This window comes from Rhinolophus sinicus, linkage group LG11, assembly GCF_036562045.2.
Source record: "Rhinolophus sinicus isolate RSC01 linkage group LG11, ASM3656204v1, whole genome shotgun sequence".
Classification (NCBI taxonomy): domain Eukaryota; kingdom Metazoa; phylum Chordata; class Mammalia; order Chiroptera; family Rhinolophidae; genus Rhinolophus; species Rhinolophus sinicus.
The window spans coordinates 60906050-60933072 of record NC_133760.1 but is presented as its reverse complement, the minus strand read 5'-3'; the positions used below and the strand labels follow the sequence as shown (position 1 = coordinate 60933072).

The following is a 27023-nucleotide window of genomic DNA, read 5'->3' as shown; positions in this document are numbered from 1 at the left end:
CATACCCTAAAATAGCTCCTACCATGAGACAGATAGAAAAATGCAATTTGGGCAAAATTCTAACCCACTTAAATGTAATGGTCTTTCTCCAAAGTGAATATTAGAATTTCAAGCTGTGCATTTCATGCTGGCAAAATACGTGACTTCCTGGTTCAAGATCCCTAACTCCAACAATTATTGAGTGAGATGGGGGCAGAGGAGCCTAATATCTGAATATAATTTCCCTTGAAATAACCTTGGACGTGAAAGCCCAAGGGAACACATGTTCATAATGAGACAAAATGGATTTTTGTTAAATACAAAAATAGTGTAGGACACATTATTAAAACCCAAAGGGCAAGACACACTGCTTCTATTGATCAGTGGTTTGTCCTTTCAATTCTCCTTTTTCAAAGGCTCTCCTCAGTGGGATAAAGGAGTGGGTGAGAAGGTACAAGGAAGGGTGGAGGGGAGGAATGAGGAAAAGCCACCAGTGGAGCCTGACACCCCTCTCACAAAAGCCTTCAGGTGACCTTTCCTAACAGCGGGCTCTTAGTTCAGCAGTTAAGAAAACCTTCTCAGCACTGGAATGGGACACTTACAAGTGCTCTTACAAAGTGGGGAAGTGCCAAAAAGGGTTCAAACTCCATCATCAACTCCATCCCTCTTAGAAGGGGTAAGTCTCTCGCACTCTTGAGCATTTGGCAGCTGTTAGCTTCTCTGACTATGTGGATTTGAGCTGTTTCAAGGAACCCGGCTTGCAAGTTGAGGTCTGGAACCAGATAAGAAATGCTCCCGATTCTCTAAGTATTATTAAATAACATAAGCCTCCCTGGAGAACAAACATAGACAGGAATCTGAGCCTACAAACGTTCCATGTAGAATGAAGTACATGGGGTGTATCATTTATATTTAAAAACAAATGGCACACCAGTTTGGGGTCAAATAGGTATATAAACTAAAAGAAAATACACTCTGTAGGCAGTAATTTCCTATCTTTGGATTCCTCAAGACATCTCTAAGTTTAAACAGAAGATTAATCTTCTCCTTAGCTATCTTGAATCCTCCAGCAAACATGGAAATATCAACAACTACCCAAAAGATAGGTGCTCTCTTTTTGCCTCCCAGGAAAAAATAGTACTAAATAACACGGGCTTATACGTCACGAAAGTAGAATTATTTGTTTATTGCTGTGGCTATGTCCTTGCTTATGTTGACCTCTTGACCTTTGTGGAAGACCCTTCCTAACCCTCTTCAATTGAATAATTCTTCCTCATCCTTTAATACTCAACTTAAGTATCTCATTTTCTAATTCTATGTGCATATCTCTAGCATTATACTATATACATGTAACGTATATATTTTAACTATCTATTTATCTGTCTCCCCCTACCAATCTCTGAGATTCTTGTGGTCAGGGAGTGCATCTTATTCATTTGTGTTTGGTGCTAAAACATACACTGGGTGCTTGACACACCCTAGGTGCTTAATAAATGTTTGTTAAAATAACTTCTGGACCTTCAAGGCTACTACAATCATTTAGAGGCCAACAAGACATACATAGACATGACTTTCAAATGATACTAAAAATGACGTGTGACACAAGAGAAACAATAATGTTATTAAGTTCAGATGCAAGAAAAATTACTTTCCACTGAGTACTTTACTCACTTGCATAGAACAAAGTAAATACTGTATGTTGTTGTATTGTGATTCTCCCCACCCCCAATACAATTCTACAGACACAGACCATGGTCCTAATTTCACTAGTGATCAATAAAGCCCTCGTCAACCAGTAGTGAGTATGTTTGTGGTTCAGACTGACCATCACTCCTACCACATTTCCCCAAAAATAAGACCTAGCTGGACAATCAGCTCTAATGCATCTTTTGGAGCAAAAATTAATATAAGACCCAGTCTTATATAACATAATATAATGTAAGACCGGGTCTCATACAAATTTTTGCTCCAAAAGACGCATTAGAGCTAGGCCCAGCTAGGTCTTATTTTGGAGGACACATGGTAGAAGAAAACCAATCTGTAGTTATCAGCAGATTATTTCAATGCTGAGAGCCATAAGAATGTAGGGGACCCAATCTGTATGAGGCCAGTACTATGAGGTACCTTCCTGCCCAGTATCTGAGATACCACATCTATTAAGCTTTACTGCTGTAAGCGTGTGGCTCAGGCCTCTCTCACCACAGCAGGGTGGCCATCAGAGAGTGTGCACTGCTATGGAAGTATCAGCTGTTCACAACCATAGTCCATGCCCACACCTTACATATTTCGAATATCCCTGGCTTCACCCGTATTTCACCGTCAGACCATCAGGGACATTGTCTCAGAGAAGCAAACCACGTAGAAATCGATTATCCCCTTGGTAACAAAGATGAGCTAACTGCGGAGTATTTTGAAAAGACGAGCAGGCTAGTGAGCTAAAGACTCTCAAGACAAAATTGAAGAAAAGGCACCCAACTCAAAAGCAAAAAGGCAACTGGAGACTGGGACCTTCTCTGGAGTTGGGCCAATGAGTTCGTTTGTCATGTGGCTCCAGAAAACAAAAACTCGCTGGGGTTTCAAGTTCAACAAGCATAAACTAACACTTAGGAGTCCAGGAATGTGTCATCAGCCACACAAGTGCATTCCTAAAACGGCCCAGCTGGAATCTTCAGCTAAAGCTTTGCGCATCTGTATGCTTCACTAAGTTACTTCCAGCAACACCGTTTTCTGCACATATTCCCATCTCCCTACCCCTACTCCCACCAGACTCCTACTCTAAATATGAATCAAAACTCAAGAAAAACTCAGTACAAGTTTATTTCACAAAATTCACACACAGATAACTTTTATTTCCATGCTTATCGATAGCTAATTATACAACTAGAAATAAGGCTTAACTTGAAAATAACTTTTTTCCCCCTCAAATGCCCTAAACCTTCACAAAGTCATTATCAAAAAACACTTCTCAAACGGAAAAAAAAAAAAAAAAAGCCTCCCAGCTGCACAGAAGCGAGAATTTCCATTTTACAAGCGGCGATTCGGGTCAAGCGCTTTAGCCAGAGTCAACTTTGTGATCAAAGGCTGAAACACAAGACTTGGATATTTAAACTCCAGCTTAACTCAGAACCCAGCGCTCCACACTCCGCTTGATGTTACCTCTTAATATAGCTATTGAGTCCGGCCCACATTGAAACACCTACTCGCAGACGTGACACCAGATAACACTCCCCAGCGAAGCTGTGTTCCCAGACCCACATGTTCGTACCCACACAGAGAATTCGAGAAGTTCAGACTCCGAGGGATCTTAAAGGTCATCGACTCAGCCTCCTCATACAGCACTAAAAGCAGCACAGCTTCTCCACAGCCCAGCAGGACTCCCTTCACCAACAAGGTGAGGTCCAAAGTCACTGTGTGCCAGGCAGCACCCTCCCTCACGTGACCTGGTTTATTTCCAGACCCACAGCCTACCCATCCACCTTACATCTGCACTCTAGGATCAACAAACAACTTGCTTTTTCTAGCACACACCACGCTTCTTCCAACCTCCAGGACAGTGCCGTGACCTCTCTAGGGCACCCTTCCACTCCCTGAACAAGGACTTGCTCACACGTCACCACCACAGCAAAGAATTCTCTGAAGCTTTCAGAGAGCACTGTTGCCCTTTTCTCCATCATCCCGTGACACTTTTTATGTGCCTCTGACACAGTGTATTTCTCATCGTGTGTAAACCTATGCTGTTTGTATGTCTTCTTCCATTGGAAGGTGAGCTGCTTGAAGGGAGGGAGTATGTTTCATTCATTCTGTCATCTTTGCATCTAGGCTGGTACCAAGCGAGCTCTTGAGAAAGTCAGAAGACAAGAGACAAAGAGAAATAGAAGAAAAGTCAGTGTGAAATAAAGTCAGAGAATTTAAGAAATGTGCTCAAGATGAGCCAAATGGACACAGAGATTCCACACCAGGAGCCTCCAGTCACATACAGACCAGGAGGCACAAAGGCCTTTCACCATCTAAACAACATCCTACATCCACCTACTTCCCTCCATTTTCCCTCCACCAGCACCTAGTCTCTGGTTCTGAAGATAGTTTTCCACCTACAGTTGTGCCGCAGCTCTGGTCGGGACACTTGCAAGTGAAAATGGCTGAGAGAAGGTTGAACCTTCCAGGGGCATAGAAGAACAGTTCATGAGGACACTGGGAGAACAATTTGGTGAATGGAATGAGCGTCTTCCAAGCAAGACTGGTGGGCAAATGCTCAAGAGGAACAGATATGCTCGCTTCTCCCAGCAGTTGCTACTGAAAACGCGAGTCCACCACCAAGCCCCCAACCTTCTTGCACACCAACCTCAGAAGAGTGTTTCTGGGGCCCGTGGGTCTTTCTGGCTGTCTCTCCAATATGTGGGAAAGCCCCATGACGGAGCTCGGCCTCTCCTGCTTGCAAAGGAAGCCAGGCAGGAAAACTAGCCAGATTAGCCAGCTGGCAGCAGCTCCGGCGATAGGGTTGTGTGAACCCAGACTGATGCCCCAACACTGTGCAAGAGCCTCCCCTGGCCAGGAATCAGGCTTGCCAGTCCGCAGCCAGCCTCCTCGGAGAGTGTCATAGCAATCCACCCCTCCCCTGGGGCCCAGCCCACAGAGAGCAACCCCTCCCCAACTTCTGTCAATTTGCACCTCATTAGCAACAGCCTCTCCCCAGGGGCAGTCCCTCCGAAATCCCAGATTGAGCACCTTGTTGGTGCTAAATGAACTCTGGTGTGTGCAGAGAATGGCATCTGAGCTGCTAGGAAAATGACAAGTCTCAGGGCTTGTCAGGAAACCAGGAGAGAACAGGCTACACACAGAGACAGAGAAGAACACTGTGTCTGGCAGAAACCAATGGTTCAAGGTCAGGAGGTGCTGGAAATCAAAGGGATATTTTGAAACTAGTTGATGGGCACAAGCGAATGCAGAGCTGAATGAATGCAACTGAACTGTGGCAGAATGCCCAAGGGAAGTCACAAGGGGGATCTCCCCCACTTGGATGCATGAAATAATGATGTAAAATTACCCACCCCTTCCTATATCAGACAGAGAAAGAGAGAGAGAGAGAGAAAGTGTATGTGTTGGGACAGAGGAAATGCCTACAAAGCTCTTTAAAGTCCATTAGAAGTAAAGATGTTCTAAAAACATGATTGTCTGTTTAAAAATTCTACAGAAATACACTGACTTGTCAAATTTCCTATTGCTCTTATTAAGGAAGAACAGAGTGAGCAATTTCCTGTTCTCCATGGTGAGTTGGACACATACCTTTATCCCAACTCCTCTCAGAAACTCCCACTAAAATAAAAGTAAAGGAAATAAAAGACACATTTCAGAGTTTTCATTCAGTCTTTTGGGGCCTCTCTCTAAAATATGACTGGATCATCAGATATTTGAACAGAGACTCCGACATGAAAAGAAGACACTAACATAAAAAGTTAAAAACAATTTTAAGAAAATGTTGTTAACATAGGGTGGATAAAACATCCAAAAATTATCATTAATATCCTCAGAGAAATAAGAGAAGTTATTAAAGCCATGAAACAAGAAGGGAGTGCTGTAGAAACGAGCACCAGAGATCTAGAAAAAGCACTTAGAAATTAAAAGTAGTATCACAAAAAAAAAAAAAAATCTGATAAAAGCCTGTAAAAGAAATGAGGAAATCTCCCCAGAAAGCAGATAAAAGGAAAGGAAAACTTTAATAGAAAATAAAAGTAGAAAAATAGTCCAGTAGATACAACAACTATACAAAATAAATTCCAGAAAAAGAAGGAACAGGTAAAATGGAAGGAAAGAAGATATTCTTCCTTCACCCCCCCAAAAAATAATACCAGAAAATTTCTTAGTACTAAACATTTTCCAACTTATGAGATCTAAAAGGTTCCCAACACGATGAATATATGCGCCATACTAAGGTGCATCAGTTTTGAAATTTCTAAACAGTAGACAGAAAGAGAACAAATATTTTTAAACCCAGAGAGAAAGAAAAAAACAAAGTTGTTGGGACTCAAAACGGAACTGGCCTTGTCAATTGCGATGCTGGAAGCAGAGAAGCAACAGGGAAATGTTTTCATCATTCTGAGATAAAAATCCCTTCCAATCTAGAACTCCATACCCTGAAAAACTTCAATCATGTGTGAAGGTAGATAAAAAGACATTGTCGGATATGAAAGGACTCAAAATATCTATCCCCTATGCACCCTTTCCGGAGAAGCTGCTGCAGGATGTGTCACATATCCCAGGGAACTTTCTCAACTCGGTCATCTAAAAATATGATGAAAGTTCCTGCGGGGGAAAAAGCCCATCCAAGAATGTGGTATTGTTGTTCTTGAAATGGTTGTGTGCTCCACCAAACTAGGCATAAACCTAGGCAAGAAGAAATATGGGATTCGACTTTGGGAAATTGCAATGAGAAATCAAGAGAATGCGAGCTGTGCTACAAAGCAGTCCAGAAGGGGAGACATGATGGAGGGAACCAAGCGGGCTGTCTGTACAAAAAATAATGAAACTGACACATTATCTGATATGTTTAGAAGCAATAAAAGATTCCATTAAGAAGTTTGTGGAAGAATGAGAAATAAGCCCACGCAAAAACAATTTTTAAAATGAGACCAATAATACAAGAAAGGAAATGTCTTCAATAGCATACTGAGTGGCTCAGCTATGCATAAGATTTACAGTATCAATAATATAAGCATTTACAAATGATTTAAATAACAATTGTGAAATGAATATATTGGAAATTGAACTAAATCCTCACGTTCTCATAGTAAAACAGTTGAGGAAAATTGCAAAGTAGCCCTTGTGGCCTATTATTTATAAATACAAATGGAGACTCCAGAAGGAACTGCTCACATACCATAGCAGCTTTGGGGAAAACCAGGTACGGGAGAGAAATAGAGAAGGAACTTCGGGTTCTGTTATCCGCCCTGGGGATCTATTTAACTGCAAACTACGCATTAAGCTCTGCCTATGTATTACTGTGATTAAATAAGCATTATACTTGAAAACGAAAACACAGTGTTTGCTAATTGTCACAATCCTGCATTTGCACATCTCCAAAATGACGCAGACAATTAGCAAAGCTCTGCTCCGGAGCTGTCGTGAGGAATGTAACGATACTGAGAAGGTCACAAGGTCGTCATAGTATCCCTGGCAGACAGTATACATATGATTTGGCATGGTGGTAGTGGTGGTGGCAACATTTTGCATTTATATAGGACTTTACACTTTACGAAGTACATGCATCAGTCCATTCCACTTCAACAACCACACTACACTGTACAGCAGGCATCACCGGCCTCGTTTTTCAGATGAGAACACTGGGGGTCAGAGAGAGTGAGACCTATCTGAGGGTTAGCAAGTGACACAAACAAGCAAACCCATTTACACACACACACACACACACACACACACACACACTGGGGAGTAGGTAGTAATGTCTTCTAACACGGATGGATGATGACACATTAACAGGTTTGTTTCCTAATTTTATTTATGCCTTTGTCACTCTAAGGGCAGTAAGCAGTACACATTTTTTGATTGATGCCTGTCAGGGAAAATAAATTGCATGTGGCATGCTTTTCATTTAAAACAAAACTGACTTCATTGGATGACACGGAAAGAAACAGGATGTTTCGCATCTTAGAGTCTAGCATATCGAATAGAATTATGACATTGCTTGGTAGTGTCTATGTTATTAATACCTGGATTGGGTTGAAAAGCAGATAAAGCAAGTTTGCTAATCTTACCCCTGAAATTCGTTTGCAGGCTCAGTCTGCATCCCCACATCAGACAGGCCCTATGGGCCTCTGGGCCTGACAATGCTCACCCCTCTGGGTGGCCGTGAACCAAAATCCTATTCCTTCCTGCATGTTAATACCACTTTGGTTTCAATGCAGCTTTTTCTCGTCTACCCTCATCTTCTCTCTTTTCCATTTACATGAGGAAAATGGTTTTTCTAAAATGCAAGACGTGAGCCAGCTCTCGAGCATTGCCATGCGGTGGACATAATGCAGAGAATAAGCTAGGCATCGTCCTAATCCTTCAGGAACCGGCAGGAAAACCAGAAAACAGAATCGGTCACGATGACTATCCACCACGAGGCTGTACTCCATTCACGGAAGATTAGGTCTGAAAAGCGTATGCAGTTTGCGGCTGAAAATCTTTTCGAACTGGGAAATTATCTGTATTTCTATGAACTGGTCCAGCCAATCTCAGTTCATGTAATAGTGTTAGACAGTAACACTCCGCTGTGACTGTGAACAACGTTTAGGCCGCTCCACTACTATTTTCTAATGAATGCAGAACACATATTTCTCCCATTAATTTGTCCAGTGATTTCTAGGTATTGGAATCTGGAGGAAAAAAAACTTTCCACTTTGTTAAAAACATTCCAATGTTGTGATATTTTGGGAGTTTTTCCAAACAGCTTAGAGAGAAAAGTCCCCAGCTCAGAGGCAAGCCATGTCCCCAAATTTCCTATGTAGCTGCCTGTTTAAAACTTAGGACAACGTTGTTGAGCTCCAGTCTTAATGAATGACATCAAATCTAACCACTTTATGTAAAAATGAATTTCATTTTCAGACTCTGAGGACAGCTCACATTCTCCTTGTTCAGTCTTTCCCAAATCCTCACAGATCTGAGATTCGCCCTCCTTCCTCTTGTCCTGGACGCAAGAGAGGGGCATGGATCTTGGCCACCATGGCCATTGCAGAGAGAACAGGGGTCTCCGTTCCCTCTTCATGCCCTGGGGGAGGAAGCAAAGCTCTTGTCCCCTCTGGAATGTTTAGTGGCAGGACAGGGTGGAGATGTCACTTCTGTAGTGATAATAAAGGCTCTAGGAAAGGAACCAACAATGGATCCAGGGAGAGCACGATCTTCCCCACGCTGGCTACGGAGCGTCACCTCTCTATCGCAAAAACTCCCATGACTTGTTATAAACTACGAAACCCAAATTCTTCAGATGGCATTTAAGGCTTTCTGTCACGAGCACTTACCTTCCTTGCCTGATCTCCCACTAGGTATCTCTGGGATCAAAGCAAATCATTCCACACTTCACACTGCCGCCCAAATACATCACACCGTCCACCCACCATGTCCATCCTCATCCAATGCCTGCTGCCTTGACTGTGTTCCAGATCCGCCCTCCTTGTGTCCCTTCACCCCCTGTTGAAATCCTACCAGCCCTCCACAACCGACGCTCCAAGAAAACCTCCCAAACAGAACTAACCTCTCTCCCCACGTTTGTGTTCCGACAGCGCGGGTATCATCACATACATCAGGCATTGCCTGCTGTTCACCTTTGTTCAAGCCGCTGATGTCTAACCAGTATGAGCACATATAACTCTAGTAAAGGTCCTTTACGCATGGATGTGGGGGGAGGGGAACCTATTTAAAGAGTTCCACTCCTTCAGAAAATTCAAAGGATGGATTTCAGGGGCTGGTCAGAGATTAGAAGCAAATGAGCTGTGTGTCCAAAATTCTGTTTCCAGTTTGCCATTTGGAACTTAGGGCACATTTTCTTCATTGAGTCAGTGATATGAACAAATCCACCCAGCTATCTGCATCCAGCTCTCCTCTTCCTCCTCCGAGGCACATTCAATGACCACCTGCTCCAGGTCCTCTTCTGCTCTTCGGTCTGACGGAGGTGCCTTTCTTCTGGGCTCCCCATTTTACTCCCTGAACGTCCCTCTCTGTATTTGTCACTCTGATTGTTCCAGGTCAGTTCTTTGCCTCTTTCCCTCACTAGACCATAAATTCTTGACAACAGAGATTTTTATTTCTCTTTTATTTCTAATGGCATGTAGTAGGGACTCGATACATTTTTTATTTGTCTCCCCAATAAGTTATAGGCAAATTCAAGGTAGAAATCACCTATGATTCAACTTTGGATTTCTCACCAAGGGCTTGAAATAATGCTTTACACAGATAACAAGTGAATATTCCATAACTATTCTTACAAAATAGGTACATTTTCATCCAGGGGACTGCTCATGTTATAAAACATAGGTGACAAAAATCCAATGGCTCTCCCAGTGATGCTTTTTTCTAAGTACTTTTTTTCCAATTTTCAACATCAAGACTTCAAAGAGAGCCCTCGGTGCATGGGAGAGCCTCGGAGACCATTAAGATTCATGTATTTCATTTCTCATCTTCAAAAGCTTCTTGCTTTTTCCATATCTCATCACCATCCTCACAAATTATCTCGCTCCCTTCAGCAGAGGATGCACATTGCGTGGGTTATTTTTAGAGCACCCTTGTGAGCAATATTGGCAGTTCAAAGCACCAGAGAGAATCCACACAAACACACAAGGATTCTCCTGGGGCCTTGGCTTTGTCCTTGAAGCTTTTTTCAGAGCTTCCTAAGGTCTTTCCTTCAGGAACCAGGGGAGCCACATTAAAGGCTTAAGTCCAGTCATTTACTTCCACGCCTCCCTGGTGGACCCACAATAAATATTTATTAAACATCATGGGAACTCATGTTAAGAATAAAACAGGAGTATCGTGAGCAAGTTCTGTGACACAGACACACCTGAGGCTACACAGCCGTGCTCCACGTTTATACCCTGAATCTTGGACCATGCCCCTGCTCAAATTTCAGGCATCTACTGATGGAAAAGCAATAATGTTCTTCCCCACCGTTCACTCTACCTCCGAAAGCAACTACCACCAGCTGAGCTTAGATGGCAAAACAGTCAGTCCACCCAAAAGCTGTAGAACACGCTCCCTTCTGCATGGAGATCTGTACATTTGGCAACGGAGGAGAAGATGTTGACAAAGAAAAGAGAACGCAAACTCCTGTCATTGTCCTCATGAAAATCAGACACCCCTGTCATGCGCAGGGGAGGAACTCATGACAAGCAGGATGATGGAGAACAAACACCAAGAGTGACTTTCCCCTTTTCCCTGTCTGCAATGCTCTCCCATTCCCAGTTGTGCCTCTGAAGTATAACTTCTGAAATAGAGAACTCTGCTCCTTAAGTCAAGAGTGTCATTCAAGGATGGCTGGATAGAGATGTCTGTAGGTTTGATAAATTAGTATCTTGACACTACGGCCTCTAAACAGCCCTGTTGAATGGAACTTTCTGCAGTGATGAGAATGTTCTAGATCTGTGCTTTCCACTATGGCAGCTACTAGCCCCATGTGACTACTAAGCATTGAATGTGTGGCTAGTATGACTAGGGAACTGGATTTCAAATTTAATGTATTGAGCTAGCTTTGATAGGCACGTGTGGTTAGTGTCTACTGTATCAGACTGCAAAGCCCTGGAACCTGAAACAGGAAAATGCGACCCTCTGGACAAAATAAGTCATCTCCTTGGCCACCAAATATAGGGTTAGCCTAGTAGAGATGGATTTCTTTATCAGCTCTGTGTCAACTCACTAAAAGAAAGCTCACCAACACCTCTCAGGCAAACAGATTAAGCCAGTTTTAGAAGAGCTGATCACAGGCATTTCTCTATGTGCAGTCAGAGTCAAAGGGAGGGTGGTATAGGTGTAAGCCTGAAAAACAGAGGTAATAGTAAACTACGCTTAAGAGAGAGCTTGCCCTTTCTTATTTAGGAAAGAAAAGAGAAAAAGAGGGAGGCAGGAAGGGGGTAAGAAGAAATCTTGAACATTCGAGAAGGATTGGATGTCTGAAATAAATATGAAACACGCCAAATAAACATTTAGCCAAACTGAAATGACAACTCTTAAGTGAAATGGCTGCACTCTAAGCCAACGTTGGAAATATCAGTAATTTGTTGAATTAGCAGTTTGGAAATTTGGCTTTGGGATGAGTTTTGTAGCAACTGGCCTCCACCCATGCTAATCCATATACTCATGGCCACCAATGGCCACAGCGAGGGAACTAAGTCCCCCCAGAACCATGCCTACACTTGTAGAGATTGTGCCCTGCACTGGGGCACCCAGAAAAGGAACAGATGGAGACTGAAATCCAGCCTAAGCACCACCCACCACATTCTAGATCCTGGCTCTGCTGCTGACGGAGCTCAGAGGGAGGATTTTCAATGTGTCCACCCAGATTTGGGACCTGTTTCTAATTCAAACAAAGACACCATATGTGCTAATGGTGGCCCTGGGTAGACAACATTTTTAGTTTAGTGCTCAAGTCTTGCAAAGAAGGCCATGGATAAACCAGTACGCTGTCAAAGTAGGAATAGCCAGAAAAATGAAGGTGATTAAATATCACATTTCAATAAGGGATAAGTGAAGAATGAAAGTGGAGATAGTTCAGTCTAAAGAAAAAAGGGCTAAAGAAACATGTGATACCAGACTTCAAATATCTGAAGACCTATCATATAGGAAACGGGAAAGGGTCATCTTCAATACCCCCCAGAAGTGAAAATGTAACACCAGTAGGTAAAAAATAAAGGGGTTAGTTTTGGACTCAACATGGATGGTATAATGCGGAAAAAAATTGTGGGCTTTGCGTGGCTTAGAACTAAATCTGAATCCTGACTCCAAAAATTACTAGTTCTTTGACTTGAAGCAAATTTTTTGCTCTCTCTGAGATTCAGTTTCCTCATCTGTAACATAGAAATAAGTAACTCAGAGAGTCATAATAAATAAATATGAGAACAACAAATAAAGAAGCACAAAGTACCTGACTCATGCTAACTATTCATTAAATGATAACACTTTCATTTTTCCTATAACAAACACTTCCAACAATTACACTTGGCCCATCAGACCTGACCTGACCTATCTCCCTAAAGTAACCAAGAACTCCTGGCACTGAAGACTTTGACCAGTAGAGGCTGGTGGACCATTTGCCCATGATATTTTATCAATTAGGTTTCTTCTGTTGTTGTTTCAAGCAACAGAAACCAACCCTGTTTAACCTAAACAAAAAGAAAGTTTGTTAGGAAGATGTTGGATGGTTCACAATTCAGGAGAAAGGCTAGTGATCCATGCTTGGAAAAGACAGGAGCCAGCACAGCGGGAACGTCCTACCAAGGCACTGCTAATGCATATAAACAAACCGGCCCTCCCTTTGACAGTCCTTTAAGAGGCCAAGTCCAACACAGTCTAATGGTCCAAGCTCAGGTCACATACCCTAAGGGGATACCAGGGTGGTGAGAGGAAGCCACCTACAACAGCTTTCAAGGACCTCACTGGTTTCCATGCAGAGCCAGGCACCCGGACGTACAATCCCACGACTGCACACCAGAGGGTAGAGGTAATTCCCGAAAGGAAAACAGGGTTTATTTATACATGTACACTGGGATAGAGCACGAGGAATGCTTAAGGGCACTTGCCAAAGAGTTCTCCCGGCTTTCAAATCCTGGCTTCTTGCTTGATAGCTCTGTGGCTCTGAGATGCTATTTCATTACCCCGTGCCTCAGTTTCCTCTTCTGTAAAACTCTACATAATAATAGCACCTGCCTCATAAAGTTGTTGCAAGAATTCACTGAAATAATATATGTAGAGCATTTAGCACAGTTCCCAGCGCAAACAGTAAGGCTTCCATAAATGTTATTATTATTATTAATATTAATAATGCTGAGGGTGTACCCCTGAGCGTGTCCCAGATACGCTTTTTCTGAGAGACACTGAAAATCTTGCTCTTCTGGGGCTTTCGTTCAGGCCAGGAAGTCAATGGTTTTAGTGCTCTCCTTCCCAGGCCTCTTGCCTTGATTTCCCCATGTAGATAATGGGTTCCTAGGACACCAGAACTGCTCCACCAAAGCTGTTTGGAGTAATTGTAAAGAGTTCACAATGAAGTCTATGAGAAGCACTAATTGCTGTAGAGACACTAAAAACAACTACACTAATGAATCCAACACCACAGTGGGATTAACCATTCGCCATTTGTGGATTCGTCCATGTATTATGTCTTCCGAACGTTACTTTTAGTTCCTGGAAGAGGTACTTTGCCATCAATGGGAGGGCAATTTACTGGAAGTTAAAGAGCAGCTTCCCAGCATCCCATCTGCTCCCGGAAAGAGATATTTTCTCTCAAATGGCTTGGGGAGGGGGGTTAGGGGAGCGATGTGCCGTGCGTGCTTCAAAAACAACACAGATTGCTCCCTTAGCAACTCCCATGAAGCAGTGCTCTGAAGAAAATATACGTGTCTAGGTACACAGAAGTTTTGCAACAGTTTGTGTAAGCTAAAACAGAGATGCAGAAATGCCTTGAAAAGGAGGCTTTCACACACAAATCATGCCGACTTCAAAATCAATGGTGGTGCAACCAGAAAAACACCACACCTGACAGCTTGGTCAGCTGACAGCTCCTCTTTGACACACATACGTACAGGGACATTACGTACATGACTTCCTCTATACTCAGACCCTTTTCCCTGATAAAACTGAACTCCGTGACTTCTGCTAGCCTTGTACAGTCTTTCATCTTCATCTTGCAGAGCCTTCGGTCACCAGCAAAATTTCAATACGATGAAATCTCGGCCACAATCCAACTCCTTGGCTATACCCAAATTTTGTTCTATGCCATATTCCTTCAAACACTTAGGATTCTAAGTTATCCAGAGTATTCCATTGAGACATGGTCAGTTCGTGTCAAACATGGCCTCAAAAACATACCTGTTCATCAGTCGCATTTTCTGGAGAGATGTTCAAAACCTTAAAACTGCAAGTACCCTCTGCTGGCTTCTCATTCAGTGGCAGAGCATGGGAGTTTGCCTATTAGGTGATCAGCTATGTTGAATTTCCTCCATATATTCAACAAACGTGTTGAGGTGCCTATTTCTCCTCCTAAAATCACCGAGCCACAGGAGCATATGGTATGAGGAGACGGGAAATGCAGTTGCTGTAAAAATGAAATGCTATTCTTGGAATACCTATGTCATTATTTGAACTGAATCTCCTTTACAATGAAATGGCTGCTGCTTAGCAACTAATGCAAAGGAAGAGCCTGCATATTTCTCTATCTCGCCCGCCACTCCCGCCCCAAAGGAGGAGTATCAACCAGACACTATCACAGTGGTGGCTTCATATTTTCACCTATACAGGAAGAGTAATGATGACAATGAGTTCATCCTCCTGGTCAATGAAATATGGATTTGGTGTGCCAGCCAGTGATTGATTCCCGCTTTGTCCGTCGTGATTAACAAGTGAGATAAAGTCAAGTGCACGAAATTAACAAAAGGGAAATGTTGCTATCTTTCTGTCGAGCCCATGGAAGCAGTGCCCTGAAGTGAAAAGACCATGGCATGTCAGATCCAACAACTGGCCGAAGCCTGGCAGTGTCCCTTACGGGCACGTGGCTTTCGGAAAGTCACTCAGTGGTCATGCCAGTTCCCAGAATGGTACAAAGGCCATGAAAACAATCCCTGCTCTGCCTGTTGCCTCGGATTGTTTTCACGGTAAAATTAGATCAATTATGTGAAAGCAGTTTCTAAATGGTAAAGCCCTAAAAGCGCCACACACATTTTTATTATAAGTACCTAAATTTAGTCAGTATTAACAGTTTAAGAAACCTCCAGAAATTTGTCTTTCTTAAAAAAAAAAAATCCCTTAGATTTTGTTATAATTCAGCACTGGCTCATAGAAAGCTTCTGTTTTAATCTTTAAATAGCTTTGATGCTTATTTTTGAACGAGAGATTTAATTTGCTAAGAAACTCTGAAGGCTTTCTTCAAATGTGAAAGAGTGATTCAGGTTTCTTAAATGATCCTTGGGAACTTTCTAAGTGTTTCTAGCTGCATGCATGAATATACTTATGAATTCTGAAGGACGTTGTTACGGAAAAACTTACATTGCAAATACTTGCAGCCTGAATAGGCCCTCCAGGTAAAGGTGAAAGACTCAACTCCTCTAAGAATTTTTTTTTCTTAAGCAAATGGCATTTATTATGCCTTTGCAACCACATAAAGTGTACATAAATTGGTCCTCACTTCTTCACTGGACCCCAAGTCATTGTACCATTATCCACCTCCCTTCACGTTCCATCTACTCCGATTACACAAGATCTTATACTGGAGGTGGAATGTGAAGTGGGAGAACCAGGCTATAACCCCTGCAACTCACTCCCTGGCCCCAGGAAACTGGGTTTCTTTCCCCCCGTCTCATGCAATGGAACATTCGTACAGTTTTAACAAGAACCATCAAGGAAAGCTCTATCTTGGCCTTCCTACAATTGTCAGTGGCACCTAGCTATTCACAGAGCTGAGTCTGTGCGTGGACAGGAAAGGAATTCTTGATCTCTCAGCCTGTCAACCTCCGTGAGGGCCTTTCTCTATGTCCTGTCTTAGGACTGACTGGACCCACTAAGATGAAAAACACAGGTCTCTCCTCTCAAGGGTTTCTAATTCTAACCTTGAGGTGGTGAAAATATGGCTATTTGCATACATAAAATGGAAGAAAGGTGAAAGAAGAACCAGAGTGAAAAGCCACATTAGGGACGCGATAGGCAAATACAGTCACAGAGCTTAATTAACTGTCTTTTAACTAGCTTTGTGGTCTCAGGAAAGTTGCTTAAACTCTAAGCCTCAATGTCCTTACCTGTAAAACGGCAATAGTAGTAATTCCTACTTCATGGAGGGTCATGTGAGCAGCTCTTGGCACAGAGTATGATTTAATAAAATCAGTAGCTTGTAATAATTCATATTCACAAGTAGGTAGGTAAGTACATTAACACTTGCAGTCTGAATGTGAGCCAAGAAAAGCTTCTTCCTTTCCTTAGTGACACTTTACAAAAACTTTGGAAGTACACAGGCTGCCTTTGCTGCCTTGGGGAATGGTTTATCAGCAGTCACCGGGGAAGGAAGGAGGTGATTCTTGGCCACTGTGAATAAAGGTCGGTTAGGTCTGGTGTTCACTCTGCCAGGCAAGATGGTACCCTGAAGCTTCTGGGGCTCAAGATTTTTCTATTTCCTGCCTAACTTTAGATGCTGAGGACAGGACTTCAGTTGGAGAGAAACAAAACTATGCTACAGCTTAGTCTTTGCATCTAAAGGGGGCCAACTTAAAAGGAAGACACTGTTTAAAATCAGGCTCTCTTCTCAAAAACCTCTACAGGAAATGCTCTCTGAGAGACAGTGCCTCCAACCCTGTCACATACATAAGGACAATGAGAACACAGTTCTTTCCGTTTGAAGACTGCCCCAGAAGTTTGTCTCAAAATGACACGTGGAACTCTTTCCAACTGCTTCCACATCAACTTATATAAACCTTTAGTTTTTCTTTTTTTCAATCTTTAAACAAATGGCTTTCAAGTTTTTTTTAAAACAAAAATTTATTTTTCCCTAGAATGTTGACATCTTTCTCATATACAAAGGCATGACACGTTTTAAAAATATACGTTGGACCTTTCAAAGGAGTCTATTTAATGGCTATTTCCTGAACATCTACATGATACACAAAAGCAACCAAACTGCTTTTTCTTCGCCTTTTGAAGGATAAAAAAAGAATAGATTTCCTTCCTTAATATTTATTTCATAGTCCTGAGCCAATTTTATTTGTTCAGCAAATATTTAACAATCATTTAAAATTAAATAAATAAGTAAATTCTGTGGTTTGGCCTCGTTGAGATAACTGGTAGAATAACCCAGAAGAGCCTTCCATATCTGAAATGATCCAGGATAGGGAGCATCTGGAAAGCTTTTTGTCTCTGATTGCCAGAACACGGCAGCCAGCCATTGTCTGGACATACAAAGCAGACATCATCAGCCAGGCCGGAAGAGAAATAACCTCTGTCCTTGGAGTCCCTGGTGACAACTCTATTTCTAGTACCTCTGTCTTTATCTGTTTCTGACACCGCAAAGCTCTGAGACCCCTGTTCCCCAACCTTCCACGCCTGGCTTCCAGCTCCCAGACACCAGCAGGGGGATGGCCACTGCTCCCTGACTCCTCTGCACACTGACCATCTCTGCTTCACCGACCTTGGCCTTCTGCCTGCTCCGATTTCCAGAGCCCTTAGAAGCAGCTTTCTCAAGATGAAATAGGACCATTTGTAACAACATGGATGGATCTTGAGATGATAATGCTAAACGAAATAAGTCAGACAGAAAAAGCAGAGAACCATATGATTTCACTGATATGTGGTATAGGAACCAAAAAAAAACAAAAAAACAAGACAAATGAGAAACAAAAACTCATAGACACAGACAATAGTTTAGTGGTTACCAGAGGGTAAGGAGGGGAGGAGGGTGGTAGACGAGGGTAAGGGGATCAAATATGGTTATGGAAGGAGAACTGACTCTGGGTGGTGAACACAAAATGTGATTTATAGATGATGTAATACAGAACTGTACACCTGAAATCTATGTAACTTTACTAACAACTGTCACCCCAATAAACTTTAATTAAAAAAAAAAAAAGAGCAGCTTTCTCCTCTTCACATCTTCTAGTAACAGTGACTATTTTTTAATAAGTTGTGAAAAGAAAAGTACATATTCTGTACCCTAAGGAATGCCAAAAACTTTCATGTAAATTTCATAAGTATATATCAATCTCATTTTCATCTTATCGGAATGATTTTATCAGTAGCTACCAACATATGGCTAATATACAATATTTGGGAAAAAAATAAATAAATCTGCTCCATAATTAGACTTATGGATACACCACTCTAACAAACCCATGATAGCACTTACTTTATGACAGGGAGAATTATAAGTATCAACCTTCAAATAATTCTACAAGGTGGATAATACTATCATTACCACTTTATAGATGGGGGAACTAAGGCACAGAGAGGTTAAGTAACTTGACCAAGGTCACACAGCAGGCAGAGGTGGAGAACTGAACACAGGAAGCACGGCTCTTAACCACTATTCCACTCTGTCTCTCATGTAATTAGGGAATAAAATAATGAGATTTGACTGCAATTTAATTATTACTGCTTTAAGCTTTGAATGTGTTTCCCCCCTCCACCCAACAAAAGCCAGGCCATTAATATTATAGCTTAAGTCAGAAATGCTTCCTTATCAAAGCATCATTTATGAATCTGAAAATCTAAAGGCAAATCTCCACTTGAGCAAAATGTGTGGAGGTTGGGCGCAAGAACTACAGAAGTTCCTATCAAAAAGCTGTTGCCGTTAAATAACAGCATTTGCTCCATTTCAAAGGCTCACAAAACCTCAGGGCTGGAAGGAAAGAACATTAAAATTCACAAGCAAAGGCCCCTCTTCCCATCTCTCCCCAACCACAGCCCCTCCCTCAGCCAATACACACACACCTGGCGATTGGATCTTCTCTGAAATCACCCAAGCAATGCGCATGCCACCTCTTTTTGAACAGTACCTGTGGACGTCAGGAAACTCACCTGCCATTCTTCGAGTGCTTTATATGTTACGTGAATACAAAGTAGCTGGCACTTTTTCCAAGACTTTGTTATTAAGTGAGTGTAAAACAAAACAAAGGCTTAGCGTCACTAAGTCAACCAAGGAGAACTTTTCCACCAAAGTCCATCAGCCAAGTTGGAAGCAGAGAGTAAGTGATGTAACACTGAACAGGGGCTGCTGGAATAACCTCGGGCCGGACAATGGGCAGGACAGACTCCGGGAACACAGGGCAACCATCTTTCTGCATGTCTGAGTTCTCATGGGAAGAAAAGTCAACTGAAAATTCCCTGAGGAGAAAATCAATGATGCCCGTTGGAAAGGGATGAGACAGACAGAAAGAGAGCCGGAGAGCTAATTAGTGCTACTCAGAAGGCAAATTAAGGCCTTTTCTTTGACAAGCTGCAAATAGCTGGTTAAGTAAGAGCTTCTGCCACCCGTCTCCAGCCTCCAACAGCTGGCTAACCGGTACTCACACGGGAAGTTGGAGACAGATACACAGTCGTGGGCTGTGGGACAAAGTGTACATCAGAGAAAGGCAGACCTTTCTCTTAGTAGAAAGGAAAAAATCGCAACTGAGATGGACAGGGAATAGATCACAGTAGTAGTTTATTTAAAGAAGGCAATTAAATTCATTCATTCAATAAATATTTATCCAACACCTACTGAGCAATGAGAACGGCTTCAGAGATTCAAATGAGAAGGTGAGATTTCTGTCTTCAGAGGAGCTCCCAACGTAGCAGGGAACAATAATACTTACATAATAAGCTAACCGTGCTGAGCCCTTTGCCTAAAGTAACTCATCGAATTCTCAGAACAAACCTCTAAGGCAGGGGTGACTAGTACCTTATTTTAGAGGTGAACAGGCTGAGCCTCCCAGGGGTTATGTAACATGCCCGAGATCAACAAGGTGCCAGGTTCAAATCCTAGTGTAATTCCCAGAACAGAAAATTCCAGTTCAGGCCTAACACAGCTGCTTGAAAGCACCATGTGCGAACAGGGGAGGACGAACCACCTGTCACAGAAAGGGGACACTTTCGTACTCAGTCCTAAGGAGCAGTTTGCCTGGGGAACAAGCCAGAGATGAATTACGGGAGTGTTATGTGCCAACAGACATAACTTGGTGTTTTTATTTCCTTAACCTTCCCCTGCTTTGCATTGGTTTATTATGTCTTGCGATGGGCATAACATGCCATCCAACCAGCTCAAACAATTCCAGCAGCTCAAACAGTTCCAACTCGTTTAAATAATTTGAAATGAGTCCATTGTATCGCTATTGCCAGCAAATTAACTGATAAAGAATAAAAAAGCCTAACAGCTTAGATTTTGTTTCTCTCCTTATCTTCCTTCTTCAGTTAGAAAAGCTCACACCCCATCTCTAAATTGCAGTAACTATTATCCTAAAACTATAATTATAGGGTCTCGGAAAAAATAATTAGGGATCGGTATTACCAACGCAAGCTTGTGTAAGAAAGCAAATGTCACAACCCAGCATGTAGGCAGTGGACCTTCCAGATGTTTCTGGTCTCACAGAGAGACTGCCTGAGCCCACTTCAAGGACCCCTCAGGGCTGCAGAGGGAATGTGTACCCCAGATCCCAGCCCAGAAGGCCGTGGAAGGTGCAGCCAGCCTGGGCCCTCACAAGGGGTCCTCATTTCTCAGATCAGAAAGTGAAGAGTTCCCAAAAATCTAACTCTAGTCTCATTTAATCTGGCCCTATGCAGTAGTGCTGCTGTTGTCACAGAAGAACTGAGCACCAGGCAAAATTCCCTTCACCTTCTCTTCCCCCAATTCCTCATGCTGTCACTCTTCTCTGTGAAAATCAAGCCTCCAAGAGAGCAAATGGAGCAGATTAAATACTCTGGACAGTGGTTCCAGGGCCCTGTTGCCTGGTGTGTGTCCCAACAGGATGTCTACACGCGCCAACTCCTGAGTAATGACTGAGGAAAGGAACATTCAGTTAGAACCAAGGTTTACACCTGAGCTGAAAGTCTAAATATCAGGCAAAAACATAAGTAAAACCGATTTACAAAAGAGGATGCAGCATGCTGCTACTTGGGAGAAGAAAAGTTGCCCCCCGTACACCACTGATTCCCGTGCAAGGAAAAACAATGCCCGTGTTACCCTACTTGGCTTTCAATATCCCCGTTGTCTTTCTTATAATCACATAATCTTGCTTTGCAGGACAAAACACCAAAAGGAAACACCATGTTCTTATCATCAACATGCAAAGAATAACAGGTCCTTTTGTACCTAGTTGCCTAATCTAAGAAGTCGAGTGCTCCTTTCCACGACTTTTATTTCATACCAAAAACTCCCTGCAAAGAGGATCTGGTATGACGATCCTGAAGAACAGCCATCAGCATGACACATGGAAGGAACTGCCCAGGCTTCCTTCAAGCAAAATCACACGTCATCAATTACTCTGCGCTGCTCAAGGGAGTACAGACAGGCCTGCTCCGCACGGGATCCACGTTCACCTACACAACACCTGTGTAATTTTTTACCAAAAGTAGATAATACTCTGAGACAGGTGTCTTCATACAGATGGCAGGTGTCATGTAGGTGGTTTCGTTCTCAGAAGCAAAACCGATCTATTTTCTGATGATCGTGAACTCATATTCATTTTTATTTCTGAAACAGGAGAGGAATTCCTTCAAATGATGTCGCCAAAGGGATACAGACCAAAGACTAAAGTATACAAGGTATAATACATAATGGTCTGTGGTTTATTACAGAAGAGTTTGCATATGACACTGTACAAATCGCATGTGCACACACGTAGAGAGAGTTCAAACCAAAACTGAATGTTTAGGGAAGCATGATGTGGTCCAAAGAAAAAGTCGCTTACAGTCAGATGTGGGTTTAAATTCTGCCTCCTACCCAAGAGCTAAACCTCAGGTTCATTTTCTATAAAATAGAAATAATCAGAATCACAGCATAGGACTGGCATGAAGAGTAAATCAAATAGAATATACAAGAACACTTAGTGCAGTGCCTGGTACACAGACGTTACCTCTTCTTCCCCTCCCCGGTGTGTCTCTAAAAGATTTTTTAAATATTACTGACTTAAATGGGAATTCTTACAGTGGCTGTAAAAAAAAAAAAGTCCTACACATTATATAGTCATTGGCACATATGTATCTGTTGCAGCACCATAATTTGCAAAGAAAAAAGAAGTAGTAATTTTAAGAGAAAAGTACCAGCTCACTTGCACTGCCTTCTAACACCTTCAGCTTTACAGTCTACAGAGACTATTTGCTCTAGGGGAGCAGAACCTAAAATAAAGGGAAAATTCTCATGGGAAAAATGGTTCCCAAAAAAAGCCAAGAAAGAAAGGATAATGAGGGGAAATCGAGGGGTATATGTAAAGGGGGTTATTTTACTTAACAAAGTAAAAGTCATGCAAAGTGAATAATCTGCCTCCAGAAATGGTTATTTAAAGGCTTTTTGTAAAGGGCTCTGGTTCCTAAAAAGACAAGAGTCACTGCATATGCCCACCCACTCCTCATTTATTTTTAAACCCTAGCTTATATGTTCCTTAGCAACAGAAGGAGCAGATGAGACCCCCCCTACACACATGCACACGCACACCCTCCCCCAAAGCCCCCTTCTTGCCTGTCAAGTGTCATTCCACAAATATCCATGTTCTTCAAAAGATATTTTTGACCTACCTGCAAATCTCCTTTTCCCCACCTCAAATGATCCTCCTTCCACAGCAGCCATACCTCACACTCTAACTTGAACCTTTCACGTAGACTCCATCTGTGAGGTCTTCCTGACCCCCTCCATTAACTTCCAACAGTCACTGTCCTCAAGTGCCCCCCAAAAGTGAGGTGGCATGGTCCTCCCTGAGGAGCCAATGCCCAACTCCAGCCAAAGCTGCTCTTGACTTCCAGGCCATTCATTACCCACCAGTGAAATGGTCCGGCCCAGCTACCACACAAACCATTGTGAGTGGGTAGGCCACTGACAAATGGAGACACTCTCCAGGTTACCCAGGATAAGCACATGCCACATGAAATCACCCACCTTTTTGGTGTCTTTCACCTGACTCTGAGACTGCCTGGCCTTGTTTGGCTGGGCATGGCTTATAAGTTCAATGATCAATTGTTTGGCCTTTGGGAGAAAATCAAACAGCAGTCCTCAGATATTAATGTACTTATGCATTGCAGGAAGAGCCTGTTAAAAAATTCCCACCCACAGAGAGTTTGATTTTGTAAGTCTGGGGTGGCGGGCATTTTGAACCAGCCACCTGAGGTGATACTGACACAGGTGAATCAGAGACTGTAAAGCTTTATTTAAAGGGAAATGATGTCCACAGAGTGGGATCTATTTTGTATAGAGGATTCTATCCCTCTGCAGGACAACTCTGTCTGGGTTCACATCTATATTTGTGGGTGTGCACACTTACACATGCACGTGTGAGCACGCAACCCAGGAAGCCATGGCCCCACACACTCCCTGTGCACGGGAGAGAAGCTCAGAGAACGGCCCCTGCCAAGAGGCAAGCTGAAATGATTTCCCTTGCAAACTCTGGCTTTGTAGCCCGACCCAGGCAGGCGTTCAATGAAAACTCATGACAGCTGCCCAGACCCACAAAGAGCTGCAAGTGAGCAATACCCCCTCGAACTCAGTTCCTACATTAGGCTGAATGTAGTCCCTGTGCCCCTAAGGGCCAGACAGGCCCTCGTCACTAGGAAGTAGAACTGCCTGTGTCCCAGCATATACCTCCCTAGAGCTCCCCGCTCTTCACCACCTGCCTAATTTTAGAAACCATAAATATAAAAAGAAAGACCCATTCGGTCCTGATCTACGTGCGTGACTAAAAGAGCAAGTCAGGTGAGAAATTACCTCAAAGCACAGTGAACAAATGCACTCAATGGACGTGGACCAGGAAGACCGTTTCGGCGGCGGCAGAAGCCACTTAAGAGATAGACAGCACAAGCCTGGTGATTGGGGCCTCAGACCAGGCAAAACCAATGGGGACGCCAATGATTCACACACATGCCCCCCAAATACAACACACACCCTCATAAACCCACACACCTCTGTCATCTGTCATCTGCTTTGGCTTACATAACAGCACATGGTGTGACAGGCTTAATACTTTATATGGGTTTCTGGAAAGGACGGCTAACTCAACAGGAGTAGGGTCATAAGCATGCTTTCACTGACCCCTTTTCAAGAAATACGCCATGTCCTAGCAGGTGCAAGTCTTTGTAATTCTATGCTTGTTGACCACCTGGACTTTTAAAATGAATAAGCAGTACGGTAGTCTCTGACACCCTCCACACCTCTCAGTATCTTTCTTCTTGCCTGGGGGGCGGGGGGAGGACAGTGGGCAGAAGACCTACTGAATCCTCAGTTCTCATTTTTGGATCCTGACACATTTTGGGGGACTCTTTTTATCATGATTTGGTGGCCATTTATCTCACACTGCCCTTGTCTCCAAAATACATCCATCCTCAGGGGCAAGCACGGTCCCACTCTCGTCCTCACCCCTAGCTTGTCAGCGGGCTCCCCAAGTCGCCCTTCTGGGCACAGGACAGTGGGGAGAGCACATCTACGTGTAACCCCATAACCAGCTGCGTGTCTACAAACAGATCCATATGGACTCCTGCTTAATGGGGGATGTTGAGGCAGGTTCAATTTCCATAAGGATTTATCTTCAGTACGTTTCTCTCTGCCAGGTGATCTCAACTATTAAGTTAGTGCCAAAGGTTCATCCAGCAAAATCTGGAGGGTGGGAGAGTGGCTGAAGATGACACCGGCTTAGGGACAACTTTGAGGATTTCCCTCAAGAAAACCAGGCATCTGTGTGTCTGCACCCCCCACCCCACCCCCACCCCCATACACACACAAACACACACGCGCGCATTTTTGTTGTTCTGACCTCAGGGACCCCATCTTCTCTCCTGTTACAAGGGGAAACCGGGCGCACGTAGCTCCCCTCCAGCCCAGAGTGATGGGATGAGAAGAGAACACATCTCCAGAAAGACGGGTGGGGAGGGGAGAGCGCGCGCCAGGTGTCTCCAACTCCGTGGCAGCGCCTCTCGGAGGGAAAAGAGCGGGTCTCACGCCCCGCGGCGGCACCTGTCTCGACTCGCCTCGCTCCCGCGCCTACCTGTAAGAAACCTGCTTCCGGAAAGTTAAGTTCTTCAGCTTTTCCTCCAGCGCCTCGTCCTTCTCTTTCGGGCCGGCGGCCGCGGGCTCCTCCAGGGCAGCGGCCCCCGCCGCCACCGCCGCCGCTGCGCCCGCGCCCCGCGGGTCCGCGCCGCCCTCGGCGCCCAGGCAGCAGCTCCCTGCGCCGCTCCCGCTGCTGCTGCTGCCGCCCGTCGCCCCCTTCTCCTCTCCCGCCGAGGAGCTGGGGTTCATGGCGACCGCTCCGGCGGCCGCGGAGGGAACCGAGACGTCGCCGCTGTAGAGGCCCGGCCCGCTGACCGCGCTGGCGGCAGCCGCCGCTGCAGAAAAGCGAGCAGGACCGCGCGCCGCTGGCAGGGGCGGCAAATGGCAGCCCCTTCCCGCAGCATCCATCCGCGGCTGCAACGCACCGGGGCATTGTGGGAAACTCCGTGCCTCCACTCCCCCTCCCCGACCAATCAGCGGCCACCACCCTCCGCCTCTCCGCGCCCTCCCCCCTGCAAACCCGCGCCCTCCAGCTCCCCCTTGCCTTTCCTAAATCCAGAGCACAAGCCTGGGCGGACCCTGAACTGTGTCCTGAGGCGTCGGGCTGCGGAGAGGGAAACTCAGGGGAGGGGACGTGGAGACGCCGGGCTGGGGGAGCGGGGCGCGAACACAGGCTTCAACAGTGGAGACCGCGGGAGGGAAACTCCGGGAAAAGCGTGCCGCGCCCTGGTTCAGACACAAGGAAACTGGAACCAGGACGGGCGAGCTGCCCTGCCCCGGCACTTGGCCCGTGAGCGGTGGCGCCCACCTTGGTTCCAGTGCCCTTATTCCAGAGGCCCTGGTCAGCATTCTCTCTACCACCGCTCTCCACATCCAGGCAGAAGCCGCCCTACGCGGGAAACCTTTGGGGGATGTAGAAGGAGCGTGGTCGGTGCGAACCCGGCAGAAAATTCGTGCGCAGTGTAAATTAAGGGGTGAGAGAGAGGTCAAGTTTATGATACAGGTGAAGCGCCTCTCAGGGAGAAGGCTGGGACCCCTTCATACCTGAATGCCCCAACCTAGCGTCTTCCTTACGCATAGAAGGCTCTCCCTAAATAGCTGTTATTCCGATTGAATCGGATCATAAGGCCCTCAGTGAATCAAAAAGGCTGAGAGAATCCAGGAGGCAAAAGTGAGGGTGCGTTCAAGGGTTGAAAGCTGGTGCGTGACCAGAGAGAAGGGGACGAGGGGCTGCCTCATAGAGGGGCTTCCAACCACATGAGACCCCACTGCTCAAACAACCCAAGTTTGCAGCCTCTGCAGATTTAACTGTCCACCTCACTCCTCGTTTTTGTTTCTAAGATAATTGAAAACTCTATAGGGCTTGAATGACGTGCTCGAAAGTGTATGAAACATAGTTTTTCCAATTAGGGGTTTCCACCCAAGAAATCTCTGCTGCCAACAAACACACACACAAAAAAAATCCATATTTAAGGCTAAGTGCAGTAACCAAAATATATATGTACATATACCTGCAGTAAGAGCACCAAACCAGTCAACAAGTTCGGGGGCGGCGGCGTGCAACCCCAAACAAGTTGCTGGATTTCTTTTTATTTTTCTCATGACTGTTATAGAATTAGGAGATTGAACAAAATACTTCTCTCAACTTCCA

The 27023-nt window shown here is 44.2% G+C and overlaps 1 protein-coding gene across 13 annotated transcripts in view; it reads right to left on the bottom strand.

Moving 5' to 3' along the window:
- DGKI (diacylglycerol kinase iota) overlaps positions 1 to 25805 on the bottom strand; it is a 376792-nt gene extending 350987 nt beyond the window's left edge. For all 13 annotated transcript variants that reach the window (XR_012490351.1, XR_012490352.1, XM_074315319.1 and 10 more), the window contains exon 1: positions 25371 to 25805. Coding sequence is in view for 11 of the 13 variants with exons in the window: in XM_074315319.1 (XP_074171420.1) it covers positions 25371 to 25780 (410 nt within the window). In the remaining 2 variants the exon portion in view is untranslated. The remainder of the gene's footprint in view (positions 1 to 25370) is intronic.
- Between the last annotated feature and the right edge of the window lie 1218 nt (positions 25806 to 27023).